The sequence below is a fragment of the Gopherus evgoodei genome, chromosome 18, assembly GCF_007399415.2.
Source record: "Gopherus evgoodei ecotype Sinaloan lineage chromosome 18, rGopEvg1_v1.p, whole genome shotgun sequence".
Taxonomy (NCBI): Eukaryota; Metazoa; Chordata; order Testudines; family Testudinidae; genus Gopherus; species Gopherus evgoodei.
In genome coordinates, this window is record NC_044339.1 from 1,620,500 (window position 1) to 1,637,513 (window position 17,014).

The window sequence follows — 17,014 nt, forward strand, 5'->3', positions numbered from 1 at the left end:
CCCACCCTCACTCACTTTCATTGGGCTGGGGGTTGGTGTGCTGGAGGGGGTGAGGGCTCTAAATGGGGGTGTGGGCTCTGGATGGGGCCAGAAATGAGGGCTCCAGGCTGGGGCAGGAAGTTGGAGTGCAAGTGGGGGTGAGGGCTCTGGCTGGGGTTGCGGTCTTTGGGGTGGGGCTGGAGATAAGGGGTTTGGGGTGCAAGAGGGAGCTCCAGTCTGGGGCTGAGGGATTCAGAATGTGGGAGGGGGCAGGGGGTTGGGGTGCAGGAGAGTCAGGGTTCTGGGCTGGGGGTGGGGCAGGGGATGAGGGTTTTGGGGTGCAGGAAGGGGCTCTGGGTTTGGGGAGCTCAAGGCTGGGGGTGCAGGAAGGGGTAAAGGCTCTGGGCTGGGGGTGCGGGCCCTGGGGTAGGGCTGTGGAAGAGGGGTTGGGGTGCAGGAAGAGGCTCAGGACTGGGGCTTGGGGCTTACCTCGGGTGGCTCCCAGTCAATGGCGCAGTGAGGCTAAGGCACGCTGCCTGCCACTCCTGGCTCTGTGCTGCGCCCCGGAAGTGGCCAGCGGGTCTGGCTCCTAAGTGGGAGGTGCTTGGGGCAGGGGCAGCGCGCAGAGCCCCATGCCGCCCCCTCCCAGAGCCATAGCTGCTGGCCACTTCCAAAAGCAGCGTGGTGCCCCAGGACAGGTAGGGACTAGCCTGCCTTAGGCTGCAGCACCACCAGCCAGACTTTTAAGTGTCAAAAACCGGACACCGGGTCACCCTAAGAAAGGCTTGTGCCCGCTGTGCCTCAGAGCTGCAGGTTGGGACTGAGGAGCGTGGGGAAGCAAACAGCCCCCCTGAGGTCCAGGCACAATGCTGCCAGGCTCCATGAGCTGAGCCCCGACCCAGGGCAGCTGGGAGCTTAGACGACAACAGTTGCTACTTTTCTAATGGCTGGAAACCAAACCCCCAAGGCCCTGCCCCGCCTCGCCTCATCCTTTAAAGTCCTGCCCCCTACTCTGCCTCTTCCCCTAAACCTTGCCCCTTCTCCATCTCCTCTGCCAAGCCCCGCCCCTTCACCACCTCCTCTGCCAAGCCCCGCCCCTTCACCTCCTCCACCAAGCCCTGCCCCTACTCCGCCTCTTTCCCCAATGCCCTGTGCCTTCTCCACTTCCTCCCACAAGGCCCCTCCCGCTGTGCTTCTTCCCCCAAGACCCTGCCCTTTTTCCACCTCCTCCCCCAAACCCCCACCCCTTCTCACCACCTCCTTCAAGTCCCGCCCCTTCTTCACCTCCTCCCCAAGCCCCGCCCCTTCTTCACCTCCTCCCCAAGCCCTGCCTCTTCTACGCCTCCTCCCACAAGTCCCCTCCCGCTGTGCTTCTTTCCCCAAGGCCCTGCCCTTTTTCCACCTCCTCCCCCAAGCCCCCACCCCTTCTCACCACCTCCTTCAAGCCCCGCCCCTTCTTCACCTCCTCCCCCAAGCCCCGCCCCTTCTTCACCTCCTCCCACAAGCCCTGCCCCTTCTCCGCCTCCTCCCACAAGCCCCGCCCCTTCACCTCCTCCACCAAGCCCTGCCCCTACTCCGTCTCTTTCCCCAATGCCCTGTGCCTTCTCCACCTCCTCCCACAAGGCCCCTCCCGCTGTGCTTCTTCCCCCAAGACCCTGCCCTTTTTCCACCTCCTCCCCCAACTCCCACCCCTTCTCACCACCTCATTCAAGCCCCGCCCCTTTTTCACCTCCTCCCAAGCCCCGCCCCTTCTTCACCTCCTCCCCAAGCCCTGCCTCTTCTACGCCTCCTCCCACAAGTCCCCTCCCGCTGTGCTTCTTTCCCCAAGGCCCTGCCCTTTTTCCACCTCCTCCCCCAAACCCCCACCCCTTCTCACCACCTCCTTCAAGCCCCGCCCCTTCTTCACCTCCTCCCCCAAGCCCTGCCCCTTCTCCGCCTCCTCCCACAAGCCCCGCCCCTTCACCTCCTCCACCAAGCCCTGCCCCTACTCCACCTCTTTCCCCAATGCCCTGTGCCTTCTCCACCTCCTCCCACAAGGCCCCTCCCGCTGTGCTTCTTCCCCCAAGACCCTGCCCTTTTTCCACCTCCTCCCCCAAACCCCCACCCCTTCTCACCACCTCCTTCAAGCCCCGCCCCTTCTTCCCCTCCTCCCCAAGCCCTGCCCCTTCTCCGCCTCCTCCCACAAGGCCCCTCCCACTGTGCTTCTTTCCCCAAGGCCCTGTCCTTTTTCCACCTCCTCCCCCAAACCCCCACCCGTTCTCACCACCTCCTTCAAGCCCCACCCCTTCTTCACCTCCTCCCCAAGCCCCGCCCCTTCTTCACCTCCTCCCCAAGCTCTGCCCCTTCTCTGCCTCCTCCCACAAGGCCCCTCCCACTGTGCTTCTTTCCCCAAGGCCCTGCCCTTTTTCCACCTCCTCCCCCAAACCCCCACCCCTTCTCACCACCTCCTTCAAGCCCCGCCCCTTCTTCACCTCCTCCCCAAGCCCTGCCCCTTCTCCACCTCTTCCTCAAACCCCATCCCTTCTCCATCTCCTCCCCAAGCCCTGCCCCTACTCCGCCTCTTTCCCCAATGCCCTGTGCCTTCTCCACCTCCTCCCACAAGGCCCCTCCCGCTGTGCTTCTTCCCCCAAGACCCTGTCCTTTTTCCACCTCCTCCCCCAAACCCCCACCCCTTCTCACCACCTCCTTCAAGCCCCGCCCCTTCTTCACCTCCTCCCCAAACCCGTCCCTTCTCCACCTCCTCCCCAAGCCCCGCCCCTTCTCCACCACCTTCAAGCCCTGCCCCTTCTTCACCTCCTCCCCAAACCCCGTCCCTTCTCCACCTCCTTCCCAAGCCCCGCCCCTTCTCCACAATCTCCTTCAAGCCCCGCCCCTTCTTCACCTCCTCCCAAGCCCCGCCCCTTCTCCACCTCCTCCCCAAGCCCCGCCCCTTCTCTGCCTCCTCCCCCAAGCCCCACCCCTTCTCTGCCTCTTCCCCAAACCCCGCCTCTTCTCCATCTCCTCCCCCAAGCCCACTCCCGCTGTGCCTCTTTCCCCAAGGGCCTGCCCTTTTTCCACCTCCTCCCCCAAGCCACGCCCCTTCTCTGCCTCGTCCCCAAATCCCGCCCATTCTCCACCTCCTTCCCCAAGGCCCCGCCCCACTCTGCCTCTTCCCCCCTGTGATGGAGTAGGGACTGTCTGTGTTGGGGATGGGAGAGCCGGGGATTACTTTAGGTGAGGGACAAGTGCTTAGCCTGTAACCTGAGCCAGGGAGCAGGGAGGAGGGTCAACATCTTTGCCCCGGGAAGGTGGACAAAGGAAGGGGCCGGCTGTAGGGGAGTTAAGTCAGTTTCGGTTTTGGGCTGGGGCGGGGGAATTCAGGGTATCCTAAGTTGGGATCCAAGCACCCTGAACCCCCAGAAGGGCTCGATTGAGGGGTCCTGACTGTGCCTGCAAGCTCTGCTGTAACCTGCGTTCCTGTTGCCCAATAAACCTGTTTTACTGGCTAAGAGTCACTCTGAGTCCCAGGAAGAGGGGTGCAGGACCGGACTCCCCCACACTCTGTGACAACCCCCACCCCAGATTTTAAAAAATGGGCGGTGGGGGCGGGGAGCTTGTCAAAGGGCACCGGGATACACAAGCCAAAACCCAGACTGGGGAAAAACTGGCTGGGTGGCACCCCTGGGGGAAAGACTTACTGCTCACAGTACTGGCCGGTGTAGCCGGGCTCGCAGGCCGAACAGCGATAGCCGCCCCCTCCTAGGCTCTCACACGTCCGCGAGAACCTGCAGGGAGAGAGAGACCTGAGTGCCCGCCGGGAACAGCACCCCCACCCACCCCAGGAACAGCGCCCACCGCCTCCACCACACTGGAACCACCGTAGAAACAGCGCCCCACCCCAGCTCAGTCACCCCGGGAACAGCGCCCCCTGCTCCCGCTCAACCATTCCGGGAACAGTACCCCCTCCCCACCTCCACCGAGCCACCCCGGGAACAGCGCCCCCTGCCCCCGCTCAGCCATTCCGGGAACGGTACCCCCTCCCCACCTCCACCGAGCCACCCCGGGAACAGCGCCCCCTGCCCCCGCTCAACCATTCCGGGAACAGTACCCCCTCCCCACCTCCACCGAGCCACCCCGGGAACAGCGCGCCCTGCCCCCGCTCAACCATTCCGGGAACAGTACCCCTCCCCACCTCCACCGAGCCACCCCGGGAACAGCGCCCCCTGCCCCCGCTCAACCATTCCGGGAACAGTACCCCCTCCCCACCTCCACCGAGCCACCCCAGGAACAGCGCCCCCTGCCCCCGCTCAACCATTCCGGGAACAGTACCCCCTCCCCACCTCCACCGAGCCACTCCGGGAACAGCGTCCCTTGCCCCCGCTCAGCCATTCCGGGAACAGTACCCCCTCCCCACCTCCACCGATCCACCCCGGGAACAGCGCCCTCTGCCCCGCTCAACCATTCCGGGAACGGTACCCCCTCCCCACCTCCACCGAGCCACCCCGGGAACAGCGCCCCCTGCCCCCGCTCAACCATTCCGGGAACAGTACCTCCTCCCCACCTCCACCGAGCCACCCCGGGAACAGCGCCCCCTGCCCCGCTCAGCCATTCCGGGAACAGTACCCCCTCCTCACCTCCACCGAGCCACCCCGGGAACAGCGCCCCCTGCCCCCGCTCAACCATTCCGGGAACGGTACCCCCTCCCCACCTCCACCGAGCCACCCCGGGAACAGCGCCCCCTGCCCCGCTCAACCATTCCGGGAACAGTACCCCCTCCCCACCTCCACCGAGCCACCCCGGGAACAGCGCCCCCTGCCCCCGCTCAGCCATTCCGGGAACAGTACCCCCTCCCCACCTCCACCGAGCCACCCCGGGAACAGCGCCCCCTGCCCCCGCTCAACCATTCCGGGAACAGTACCCCCTCCCCACCACCACCGAGCCACCCTGGGAACAGCGCCCCCTGCCCCCGCTCAGCCATTCCGGGAACAGTACCCCTCCCCACCTCCACCGAGCCACCCCGGGAACAGCGCCCCCTGCCCCCGCTCAACCATTCCGGGAACAGTAGCCCCTCCCCACCTCCACCGAGCCACCCCGGGAACAGCGCCCCCTGCCCCCGCTCAGCCATTCCGGGAACAGTACCCCCTCCCCACCTCCACCGAGCCACCCTGGGAACAGCGCCCCCTGCCCCCGCTCTACCATTCCGGGAACGGTACCCCCTCCCCACCTCCATCGAGCCACCCTGGGAACAGCGCCCCCTGCCCCCGCTCAGCCATTCCAGGAACAGTACCCCCTCCCCACCTCCACCGAGCCACCCCGGGAACAACGCCCCCTGCCCCCGCTCAGCCATTCCGGGAACAGTACCCCCACCCCACCTCCACCGAGCCACCCCGGGAACAGCGCCCCCTGCCCCCGCTCAACCATTCCGGGAACAGTACCCCCTTCCCACCTCCACCGAGCCACCCCGGGAACAGCGCCCCCTGCCCCCGCTCAACCATTCCGGGAACAGTACCCCCTCCCCACCTCCACCGAGCCACCCTGGAACAGCACCCCCTGGCCCCGCTCAACCATTCCGGGAACAGTACCCCCTCCCCACCTCCACCGAGCCACCCCGGGAACAGCGCGCCCTGCCCCCGCTCAACCATTCCGGGAACAGTACCCCCTCCCCACCTCCACCGAGCCACCCTGGGAACAGCACCCCCTGGCCCCGCTCAACCATTCCGGGAACAGTACCCCCTCCCCACGTCCACCGAGCCACCCCGGGAACAGCGCCCCCTGCCCCCGCTCAGCCATTCCGGGAATACTACCCCCTCCCCACCTCCACCGAGCCACCCCGGGAACAGCGCCCTCTGCCCCCGCTCAGCCATTCCGGGAACGGTACCCCCTCCCCACCTCCACCGAGCCACCCTGGGAACAGCGCCCCCTGCCCCGCTCAGCCATTCCGGGAACAGTACCCCCTCCCCACCTCCACCGAGCCACCCCGGGAACAGCGCCCCCTGCCCCCGCTCAGCCATTCCGGGAACAGTACCCCCTCCCCACCACCACCGAGCCACCCCGGGAACAGCGCCCCCTGCCCCCGCTCAACCATTCCGGGAACGGTACCCCCTCCCCACCTCCACCGAGCCACCCTGGGAACAGCGCCCCCTGCCCCCGCTCAGCCATTCCGGGAACGGTACCCCCTCCCCACCTCCACCGAGCCACCCCGGGAACAGCGCGCCCTGCCCCCGCTCAACCATTCCGGGAACGGTACCCCCTCCCCACCTCCACCGAGCCACCCCGGGAACAGCGCCCCCCTACCCCGCTCAACCATTCCGGGAACGGTACCCCCTCCCCACCTCCACCGAGCCACCCCGGGAACAGCGCCCCCTGCCCCCGCTCAGCCATTCCGGGAACAGTACCCCCCTCCCCACCTCCACCGAGCCACCCCGGGAACAGCGACCCCTGCCCCCGCTCAACCATTCCGGGAACAGTACCCCCTCCCCACCACCACCGAGCCACCCTGGGAACAGCGCCCCCTGCCCCCGCTCAGCCATTCCGGGAACAGTACCCCTCCCCACCTCCACCGAGCCATCCCGGGAACAGCGCCCCCTGCCCCCGCTCAACCATTCCGGGAACAGTAGCCCCTCCCCACCTCCACCGAGCCACCCCGGGAACAGCGCCCCCTGCCCCCGCTCAGCCATTCCGGGAACAGTACCCCCTCCCCACCTCCACCGAGCCACCCTGGGAACAGCGCCCCCTGCCCCCCCTCTACCATTCCGGGAACGGTACCCCCTCCCCACCTCCATCGAGCCACCCTGGGAACAGCGCCCCCTGCCCCCGCTCAGCCATTCCAGGAACAGTACCCCCTCCCCACCGCCACCGAGCCACCCCGGGAACAACGCCCCCTGCCCCCGCTCAGCCATTCCGGGAACAGTACCCCACCCCCCCTCCACCGAGCCACCCCGGGAACAGCGCCCCCTGCCCCCGCTCAACCATTCCGGGAACAGTACCCCCTTCCCACCTCCACCGAGCCACCCCGGGAACAGCGCCCCCTGCCCCCGCTCAACCATTCCGGGAACAGTACCCCCTCCCCACCTCCACCGAGCCACCCTGGGAACAGCACCCCCTGGCCCCGCTCAACCATTCCGGGAACAGTACCCCCTCCCCACCTCCACCGAGCCACCCCGGGAACAGCGCGCCCTGCCCCCGCTCAACCATTCCGGGAACAGTACCCCCTCCCCACCTCCACCGAGCCACCCTGGGAACAGCACCCCCTGGCCCCGCTCAACCATTCCGGAACAGTACCCCCTCCCCACGTCCACCGAGCCACCCCGGGAACAGCGCCCCCTGCCCCCGCTCAGCCATTCCGGGAATACTACCCCCTCCCCACCTCCACCGATCCACCCCGGGAACAGCGCCCTCTGCCCCCCGCTCAGCCATTCCGGGAACGGTACCCCCTCCCCACCTCCACCGAGCCACCCTGGGAACAGCGCCCCCTGCCCCGCTCAGCCATTCCGGGAACAGTACCCCCTCCCCACCTCCACCGAGCCACCCCGGGAACAGCGCCCCCTGCCCCCGCTCAGCCATTCCGGAACAGGACCCCCTCCCCACCACCACCGAGCCACCCCGGGAACAGCGCCCCCTGCCCCCGCTCAACCATTCCGGGAACAGTACCCCCTCCCCACCTCCACAGAGCCACCCTGGGAACAGCGCCCCCTGCCCCCGCTCAGCCATTCCGGGAACGGTACCCCCTCCCCACCTCCACCGAGCCACCCCGGGAACAGCGTCCACTGCCCCGCTCAACCATTCCGGGAACGGTACCCCCTCCCCACCTCCACCGAGCCACCTCGGGAACAGCGCCCCCTGCCCCCGCTCAACCATTCCGGGAACGGTACCCCCTCCCCACCTCCACCGAGCCACCCCGGGAACAGCGCCCCGGCCCCCCCGCAACCAATCCGGGAACGGTACCCCCTCCCCACCCTCCACCGATCCACCCCGGAACAGCGCCCCCTGCCCCCGCTCAGCCATTCCGGGAACTGTACCCCCTCCCCACCTCCACCGAGCCACCCCGGGAACAGCGCCCCTGCCCCCGCTCAACCATTCCGGGAACAGTACCCCCTCCCACCTCCACCGAGCCACCCCGGGAACAGCGCCCCCTGCCCCGCTCAACCATCCCGGGAACAGTACCCCCTCCCCACCTCCACCGAGCCACCCCGGGAACAGCGCCCCCTGCCCCCGCTCAACCATCCCGGGAACAGTACCCCCTCCCCACCTCCACTGAGCCACCCCGGGAACAGCGCCCCCTGCCCCCGCTCAGCCATTCCGGGAACAGTACCCCCTCCCCACCTCCACCGAGCCACCCTGGGAACAGCGCCCCAGCCCCCGCTCAGCCATTCCGGAACAGTACCCCCTCCCCACCTCCACCGAGCCACCCCGGGAACAGCGCCCCCTGCCCCTGCTCAACCATTCCGGGAACAGTACCCCCTCCCCACCTCCACCGAGCCACCCCGGGAACAGCGCCCCCTGCCCCCGCTCAGCCATTCCGGGAACGGTACCCCCTCCCCACCTCCACCGAGCCACCCCGGGAACAGCGCCCCCTGCCTCCGCTCAGCCATTCCGGGAACAGTACCCCCTCCCCACCTCCACCGAGCCACCCCGGGAACAGCGCCCCCTGCCCCCGCTCAGCCATTCCGGGAACGGTACCCCCTCCCCACCTCCACCGAGCCACCCCGGGAACAGCGCCCCCTGCCCCCGCTCAGCCATTCCGGGAACAGTACCCCCTCCCCACCTCCACCGAGCCACCCTGGGAACAGCGCCCCCTGCCCCCGCTCAACCATTCCGGGAACGGTACCCCCTCCCCACCTCCATCGAGCCACCCTGGGAACAGCGCCCCCTGCCCCCACTCAGCCATTCCGGGAACAGTACCCCCTCCCCACCTCCACCGAGCCACCCCGGGAACAGCGCCCCCTGCCCCGCTCAACCATTCCGGGAACGGTACCCCCTCCCCACCTCCACCGAGCCACCCCGGGAACAGCGCCCCCTGCCCCCGCTCCACCATTCCGGGAACGGTACCCCCTCCCCACCTCCACCGAGCCACCCCGGGAACAGCGCCCCCTGCCCCCGCTCAACCATTCCGGGAACGGTACCCCCTCCCCACCTCCACCGAGCCACCCCGGGAACAGCGCCCCCTGCCCCCGCTCAACCATTCCGGGAACAGTACCCCCTCCCCCCTCCACCGAGCCACCCCGGAACAGCGCCCCCTGCCCCCGCTCAGCCATTCCGGGAACAGTACCCCCTCCCCACCTCCACCGAGCCACCCCGGGAACAGCGCCCCCTGTCCCTGCTCAACCATTCCGGGAACGGTACCCCCTCCCCACCTCCACCGAGCCACCCCGGGAACAGCGCCCCCTGCCCCCGCTCAACCATTCCGGGAACAGTACCCCCTCCCCACCTCCACCGAGCCACCCCGGGAACAGCGCCCCCTGCCCCGCTCAACCATTCCGGGAACGGTACCCCCTCCCCACCTCCACCGAGCCACCCTGGGAACAGCGCCCCCTGCCCCCGCTCAACCATTCCGGGAACGGTACCCCCTCCCCACCTCCACTGACCCACCCCGGGAACAGCGCCCCCTGCCCCCGCTCAGCCATTCGGGAACGGTACCCCCTCCCCACCTCCACCGAGCCACCCCGGGAACTGCGCCCCCTGCCCCCGCTCAACCATTCCGGGAACAGTACCCCCTCCCCACCTCCACCGAGCCACCCCGGGAACAGCGCCCCCTGCCCCCGCTCAACCATTCCGGGAACAGTACCCCCTCCCCACCTCCACCGAGGCACCCCGCGAACAGCGCCCCCTGCCCCGCTCAACCATTCCGGGAACGGTACCCCCTCCCCACCTCCACCGAGCCACCCCGGGAACAGCGCCCCCTGCCCCCGCTCAACCATTCCGGGAACAGTACCCCCTCCCCACCTCCACCGAGCCACCCCGCGAACAGCGCCCCCTGCCCCGCTCAACCATTCCGGGAACGGTACCCCCTCCCCACCTCCACCGAGCCACCCCGGGAACAGTGCCCCCTGCCCCCGCTCAGCCATTCCGGGAACAGTACCCCCTCCCCACCTCCACCGAGCCACCCCGGGAACAGCGCCCCCCTGCCCCCGCTCAGCCATTCGGGAACAGTACCCCCTCCCCACCTCCACCGAGCCACCCCGGGAACAGCGCCCCCTGCCCCGCTCAGCCATTCGGGAGCAGTACCCCCTCCCCACCTCCACCGAGCCACCCCGGGAACAGCGCCCCCTGCCCCCGCTCAGCCATTCCGGGAACAGTACCCCCTCCCCACCTCCACCGAGCCACCCTGGGAACAGCGCCCCCTGCCCCCGCTCAACCATTCCGGGTAAAGTACCCCCTCCCCACCTCCACCGAGCCACCCCGGGAACAGCGCCCCCTGCCCCCGCTCAACCATTCCGGGTAAAGTACCCTCTCCCCACCTCCACCGAGCCACCCCGGGAACAGCGCCCCCTGCCCCCGCTCAGCCATTCCGGGAACAGTACCCCCTCCCCACCTCCACCGAGCCACCCTGGGAACAGCGCCCCTGCCCCCGCTCAACCATTCCGGGAACGGTACCCCCTCCCCACCTCCACCGAGCCACCCCGGGAACAGCGCCCCCCTGCCCCCGCTCAACCATTCCGGGAACGGTACCCCCTCCCCACCTCCACCGAGCCACCCTGGGAACAGCGCCCCCTGCCCCCGCTCAACCATTCCGGGAACGGTACCCCCTCCCCACCTCCACTGACCCACCCCGGGAACAGCGCCCCCTGCCCCCGCTCAGCCATTCCGGGAACGGTACCCCCTCCCCACCTCCACCGAGCCACCCCGGGAACTGCGCCCCCTGCCCCCGCTCAACCATTCCGGGAACAGTACCCCCTCCCCACCTCCACCGAGCCACCCCGGGAACAGCGCCCCCTGCCCCCGCTCAACCATTCCGGGAACAGTACCCCCTCCCCACCTCCACCGAGCCACCCCGCGAACAGCGCCCCCTGCCCCGCTCAACCATTCCGGGAACGGTACCCCCTCCCCACCTCCACCGAGCCACCCCGGGAACAGCGCCCCCTGCCCCCGCTCAACCATTCCGGGAACAGTACCCCCTCCCCACCTCCACCGAGCCACCCCGCGAACAGCGCCCCCTGCCCCGCTCAACCATTCCGGGAACGGTACCCCCTCCCCACCTCCACCGAGCCACCCCGGGAACAGTGCCCCCTGCCCCCGCTCAGCCATTCCGGGAACAGTACCCCCTCCCCACCTCCACCGAGCCACCCCGGGAACAGCGCCCCCTGCCCCCGCTCAGCCATTCCGGGAACAGTACCCCCTCCCCACCTCCACCGAGCCACCCCGGGAACAGCGCCCCCTGCCCCGCTCAGCCATTCCGGGAGCAGTACCCCCTCCCCACCTCCACCGAGCCACCCCGGGAACAGCGCCCCCTGCCCCCGCTCAGCCATTCCGGGAACAGTACCCCCTCCCCACCTCCACCGAGCCACCCTGGGAACAGCGCCCCCTGCCCCCGCTCAACCATTCCGGGTAAAGTACCCCCTCCCCACCTCCACCGAGCCACCCCGGGAACAGCGCCCCCTGCCCCCGCTCAACCATTCCGGGTAAAGTACCCTCTCCCCACCTCCACCGAGCCACCCCGGGAACAGCGCCCCCTGCCCCCGCTCAGCCATTCCGGGAACAGTACCCCCTCCCCACCTCCACCGAGCCACCCTGGGAACAGCGCCCCTGCCCCCGCTCAACCATTCCGGGAACGGTACCCCCTCCCCACCTCCACCGAGCCACCCCGGGAACAGCGCCCCCTGCCCCCGCTCAACCATTCCGGGAACGGTACCCCCTCCCCACCTCCACCGAGCCACCCCGGGAACAGCGACCCCTGCCCCCGCTCAGCCATTCCGGGAACAGTACCCCCTCCCCACCTCCACCGAGCCACCCCGGGAACAGCGCCCCCTGCCCCCGCTCAGCCATTCCGGGAACAGTACCCCCTCCCCACCTCCACCGAGCCACCCCGGGAACAGCGCCCCCTGCCCCGCTCAGCCATTCCGGGAGCAGTACCCCCTCCCCACCTCCACCGAGCCACCCCGGGAACAGCGCCCCCTGCCCCCGCTCAGCCATTCCGGGAACAGTACCCCCTCCCCACCTCCACCGAGCCACCCTGGGAACAGCGCCCCCTGCCCCCGCTCAACCATTCCGGGTAAAGTACCCCCTCCCCACCTCCACCGAGCCACCCCGGGAACAGCGCCCCCTGCCCCCGCTCAACCATTCCGGGTAAAGTACCCCCTCCCCACCTCCACCGAGCCACCCCGGGAACAGCGCCCCCTGCCCCCGCTCAGCCATTCCGGGAACAGTACCCCCTCCCCACCTCCACCGAGCCACCCCGGGAACAGCGCCCCCTGCCCCCGCTCAACCATTCCGGGAATAGTACCCCCTCCCCACCTCCACCGAGCCACCCCGGGAACAGCGCCCCCTGCCCCCGCTCAACCATTCCGGGAACAGTACCCCCTCCCCACCTCCACCGAGCCACCCCGGGAACAGCGCCCCCTGCCTCCGCTCAACCATTCCGGGAACGGTACCCCCTCCCTACCTCCACTGAGCCACCCCGGGAACAGCGCCCCCTGCCCCCGCTCAACCATTCCGGGAACAGTACCCCCTCCCCACCTCCACCGAGCCACCCCGGGAACAGCGCAGAAACAGCGCCCCACCCCTGCTCAGCCACCCCGGGAGCAACACCCCCTGCCCTGCTGCCCCAGGAAGTGTGGCCCTGTCCCCACTGTATATCCCCCGAGCTGTCAAACACACAAGGCTGAGTGAACCACAGAGCCCTCAGGATCACCCCTAGGGCAGACTCTTGGGGGATCTGCCAGGAAACACTGGCTGGCAGCAGCAATAGGGCTGGCCGACAGACCCGGCTGGCAATATGGCAGCCTGCACCTGGCACCTCCTCCATACATCCTCACTCCACCTCCACCTCCGCCTTGCCCAGGCCAGGCCTGGCCCCTTGCTGGCAGAGGCTGAGCCCAAGCATTAACACCCAGAGATGGAGATACCAAATGGGGGTGCTGGATGTCAGTCGTGTTAATCCCACAAATGCCATGGGCTGCTAAACTCTAACCCCCAACCCCATCCGCTGGCATCAGTTACTCACTGGTTCTCAGGCTCGGACAGTGGGCAGGCGCAAGGCTGGCAGTCCTCGGGGGTCCCGGTGGTGGCATCACCGTAGTAGCCATGGGCACACTGCTCGCAGAACTCCCCGGCCGTGTTGTGTAAGCAGTTCTGGGGAGAGGGACGGAGCTCACCACGCTGTACGTACCAGGGCTAGCTACACACCCACCCGCTGGTGGAGGAGGGGTCGCAGAAAGGGGCTTGCCCTAGGGCAGAGTCCTCCTCTAGGGTGGGGCAGGAGGCAGGGGATAGATGGGGACCCTCCCCAAGTCACAGAGTGCAGGCCCAGGAAGCCAGGGGCTCTGGCCCAGAGCAGGCAGGTCCAGGGGGACCAGAGGGAGTCTCAGCCCACATTGGGGCAGCCACCTGGCTGCGACAGTGGCAAGGGGGACTCCAGAAGGAATAGGAGTGGCTGCTTCCGCGAGGTGGGGTGGAAAGGCTGCTCCAGCTGGTGGGCAGGCCCTGTGCGCACCACACTGGTCACTCACCGAGCAGGTCCCCGTCTCCGGGTGGCAAGAGTCCGAGTGGCCATTGCACTCACACAGCTCACAGTGCCCAAGGTACAGGCCACCCCCGGTGCGAGTGTAGCCAGCAGCACAGTCCTGCAGGGGAGAGACACAGCATCACCCTGCAGTACAGCCGGCCAGGCCTCGCCTCCAGAGCAGGCACAGCTGCCAGGCCCCAAGCCTGGGGACGTGGGTTGGCAAGGGGCCCCCTCACCTGGCAAGAGAGGCCTTGGTACCCAGGTGGGCAGCGGCACTCCTCCACCTCCAGCGCCAGCGGCAGGCTGCTGTAGGTGGGCACGGCGGTCTCCATGCTGATGCCAGCAATGCTGGCCGACACCATGTCGGTGGAGTAGGTGGCGCGGATGAGGATCTCGTCCAGGTCGGCCAGCGCCATCATCAGGTGCTCCCGGGTGGCATGCTGCCCGTCGGGCCGCTTCCAGTATTGCTGTGGGGGAGTGGGGCAGAGTCACGCCTGGCTGGAAGTCCACTGAGCTCTGAGGCAAGGGCAGCGGGGCCACCCAGCAGGGAAGCCCATGTGCTGGCACCACGGACCTTGGCTCAGCCAGGCTGCCCTGGATTCATGCAGCAGGGGGTGGAGGGAGCTCTGGGCAGAGACTTCGCCATGGCATGAATGGAGACTGAACCCAGCTCAGATGAGAGCCCGACCCCGTGGAGCCAGAGGGCAGCCCAGCCCAGCCCCGCCCCTCGGGACATGCCCCCTCCTGGCACAGGCGGGTGGGTGGGCTTGACATGGGGCTGCCAGTGGCTTCAGTCCAGGGGAGCCCAGGAGCCCCACTGCACCTTCCCCAGGCCCAGGGACCCATCAGTGGGTCGCTGAAGCCAGTGCCCATAGGGTGGGGGGCTCAGACCGGAGGAGGGGTGTACTGGGAGAAGGGGAAGGGGGACAATGTCGGGAGAAGGGGATGTGTGGTGGTATGTTCCAGAGGGGCAAGGTCAAGGGTGGTGTGATGCTTGTGAGGAGAAGGCGGGAGTGGGGGCAAGGCAAGGGTTGGGGTGAGGCGAGGTGGGGGCCAGCGCAGTACACTGCCCCAGAGGCAGGGTTGGGTTGGAGATGAGGCAGGGGTGGCCCATGCTGGCGAGGCAGGGGCGAGGGCGAGGGCAAGGCAGGGGTGAGGGCAAGGCAGGTGCTGGATGGGGGCAGTAGCATGCCAGAGAGGTGGGGGCAGGGCCAGGACTAGTACCATGCTGGTAAGTGGGGCTGGATGGGGATGGAGGCAGTACCATGCTGGAGGCAGTGGGGCGGCGATGGTGCCATGCCAGTGAGGTAGGTGCGGTACCATCCTTGCAAGGTGGGGACTGGGTGGCAGGGGCAGTACCACCCTGGCAAGGTGGGAGGGGGCTGGGGTGGTACCACACTGGCAAAGCAGGCCCGGGGGGGGGCTAGGGCGGTACCACGCTGGCAAGGCAGGGCTGGGGCGGGGGGGAGGGGCTAGGGCGGTAACACGCTGGCAAGGCAAGGCAGGGCTGGGGCGGGGGGGAGGAGCTAGGGCAGTACCATGCTGGCAAGGCAGGCCTGGGGGGGGCAGGGCACGGTACCGCGCTGGCAAGGCAGGCCTAGGGGGGCTGTACTGTGCTGGCAAGGCAGGGCCGCGGGGGAGGGGGACAGGCCACGGTACCGCACTGGCAAAGCAGGATGCAGGGGCAGGATGTAGTACCGCGCTGGCAAGACATGCCTGCGCGGGGTGGTACCGTGCTGGGAAGGCAGGCCTGGGGGGGGCAGGGTGTGGTACCGCGCTGGCAAGGCAGGGCCGGGGGGCAGGGGAGCATACACCCTGCGAGCCATGCCCTCACCTCCCGGAAGATGATCTCAAAGCTCCGCCGGTTGCGCGGGAGCAGCTCAGGCTGGTAAGCCACCAGTGTGATGTCATTGCCCTGCACGGACGGCAAGGGGATGGGGCTGGTCAGACCTTCAGGCTGGGCTCTGCACCCCCTCTCCTCCAAGTTGGCAGGGCACTCCATGCACACACCGTGCCAGTCCATCCCAGACCCATTCTGATCCTCTTCCTCCATCAGATGCCACCCCCCTTCCACTCACCTACCGGGCCCTTGTGCTGTGAGCGCCCCCCGCAGGTGCTGGCCTCTCCTCACCCAGCCTGCTTGGACACCTCCCCCCATGTAGCCCCTTCCCTGTGGGGGCAGATTCAAGGGCCCGTCTTTGTGCCAGGGGCACCACTGCCCCTTTCTAAAGCACTCACCTTAGAGTAGTTTCATCTACCCCCCCTTTCCCTAGTTTGCTTATGAGACTGGCATGTGAAATCGCACCCTGCCCCTGCCTTTCCCTTAGTGAACTCAAGACATGCCACATCTACAGCTCCCCCAGCCACTAGGCCAGTGCCCTCTCAGAGAAGGAAATTAGGCTGCTTTGCCGTGATTTGTTCTTGATAGATCAATGCTGGCTGTTCCTTATCGCCTGACTGTCCTCGAGGTGCTCACAGATTGGTTCTGAATCATTTGTTCCAGCATCTCTCCGGGTACTGAAGTCAGGCTGCCTGGGCTGTAATTCCCCAGATCCTTTCTGTTCCCCTTTCCAAAGGCAGGTACCAGGCTGCGTCTCTCCAGTCCTCTGGAACCTCACCTGTCCTCGGGGACTTCTCCATGATAGTCACTAACTGTTCCCAGCTGGCTTCAGCTAGCTCCCTCCATGCCCCAGGATGCATTTCACCAAGCCCTGCTCACTTCAACACATCGAACCCATCTGTGATGTTATTGACATAAACCCTGACTGCAGAGATCATTGTTGCAACCACTGTGATATATTTGCAACAAGTATTGTACAGAGGTTGTCCTGTGAGCTGTCTAGGGAAAGGTTATAATTTGCTGGTTATGATTATGCTGTCTGTATGTGTGTGTCATTTTGTAGTTGTATTTGATTCCAAGTAGCCTCAGCAAAGCATTTGTTCAGTTTCTTGAGAAAGGACTATGCTCAAATATATTTGTGAGTCTCTAAGGTGCCACAAGTGCTCCTGTTCTCAGTATGTGCCCAATCAAGAAACACTGAACTGACAATGCGCTTTGGGAGACGACAATCCACATCTGAGTTTTCCTGGGAACTTTCAAACTAACTTGGAAATAATGGCGTAGGCCTGCACACTGAGTCATGCATGGACATGTGATTTGCCCATGGGACTCCAGACTCCATCTTGCTGCTGGGATTTTCCACAGTAAGAACGGAGGGGTGTCCTTCCACATGCAGAGAATACAAAAGGCCCTGAAAACGGCTCCATTTTGTCTTCAATCCTGCTTCTTGCCTCTGGGGGAACCTTGCTACAAACTGAAGCTCTGAACAAAGGACTGTTGACCCATCCCAGCAGGGGATGTTCTCCAGAGACTTGATTTGAACCTGCAGTTTATTC

General features: G+C 67.2%; 1 protein-coding gene across 1 annotated transcript in view; it reads right to left on the minus strand.

The window, feature by feature from the left end:
- HSPG2 (heparan sulfate proteoglycan 2) overlaps positions 1 to 17,014 on the minus strand; it is a 189,453-nt gene that overhangs the window by 68,749 nt on the left and 103,690 nt on the right. Inside the window, exons 36-40 of the mRNA XM_030537635.1 lie at positions 15,453 to 15,533; positions 13,855 to 14,085; positions 13,623 to 13,736; positions 13,118 to 13,245; positions 3,657 to 3,743 (exon numbers count right to left, since the gene is read on the minus strand). Of these exons, the coding sequence (XP_030393495.1) occupies positions 3,657 to 3,743; positions 13,118 to 13,245; positions 13,623 to 13,736; positions 13,855 to 14,085; positions 15,453 to 15,533 (641 nt within the window). The remainder of the gene's footprint in view (positions 1 to 3,656; positions 3,744 to 13,117; positions 13,246 to 13,622; positions 13,737 to 13,854; positions 14,086 to 15,452; positions 15,534 to 17,014) is intronic.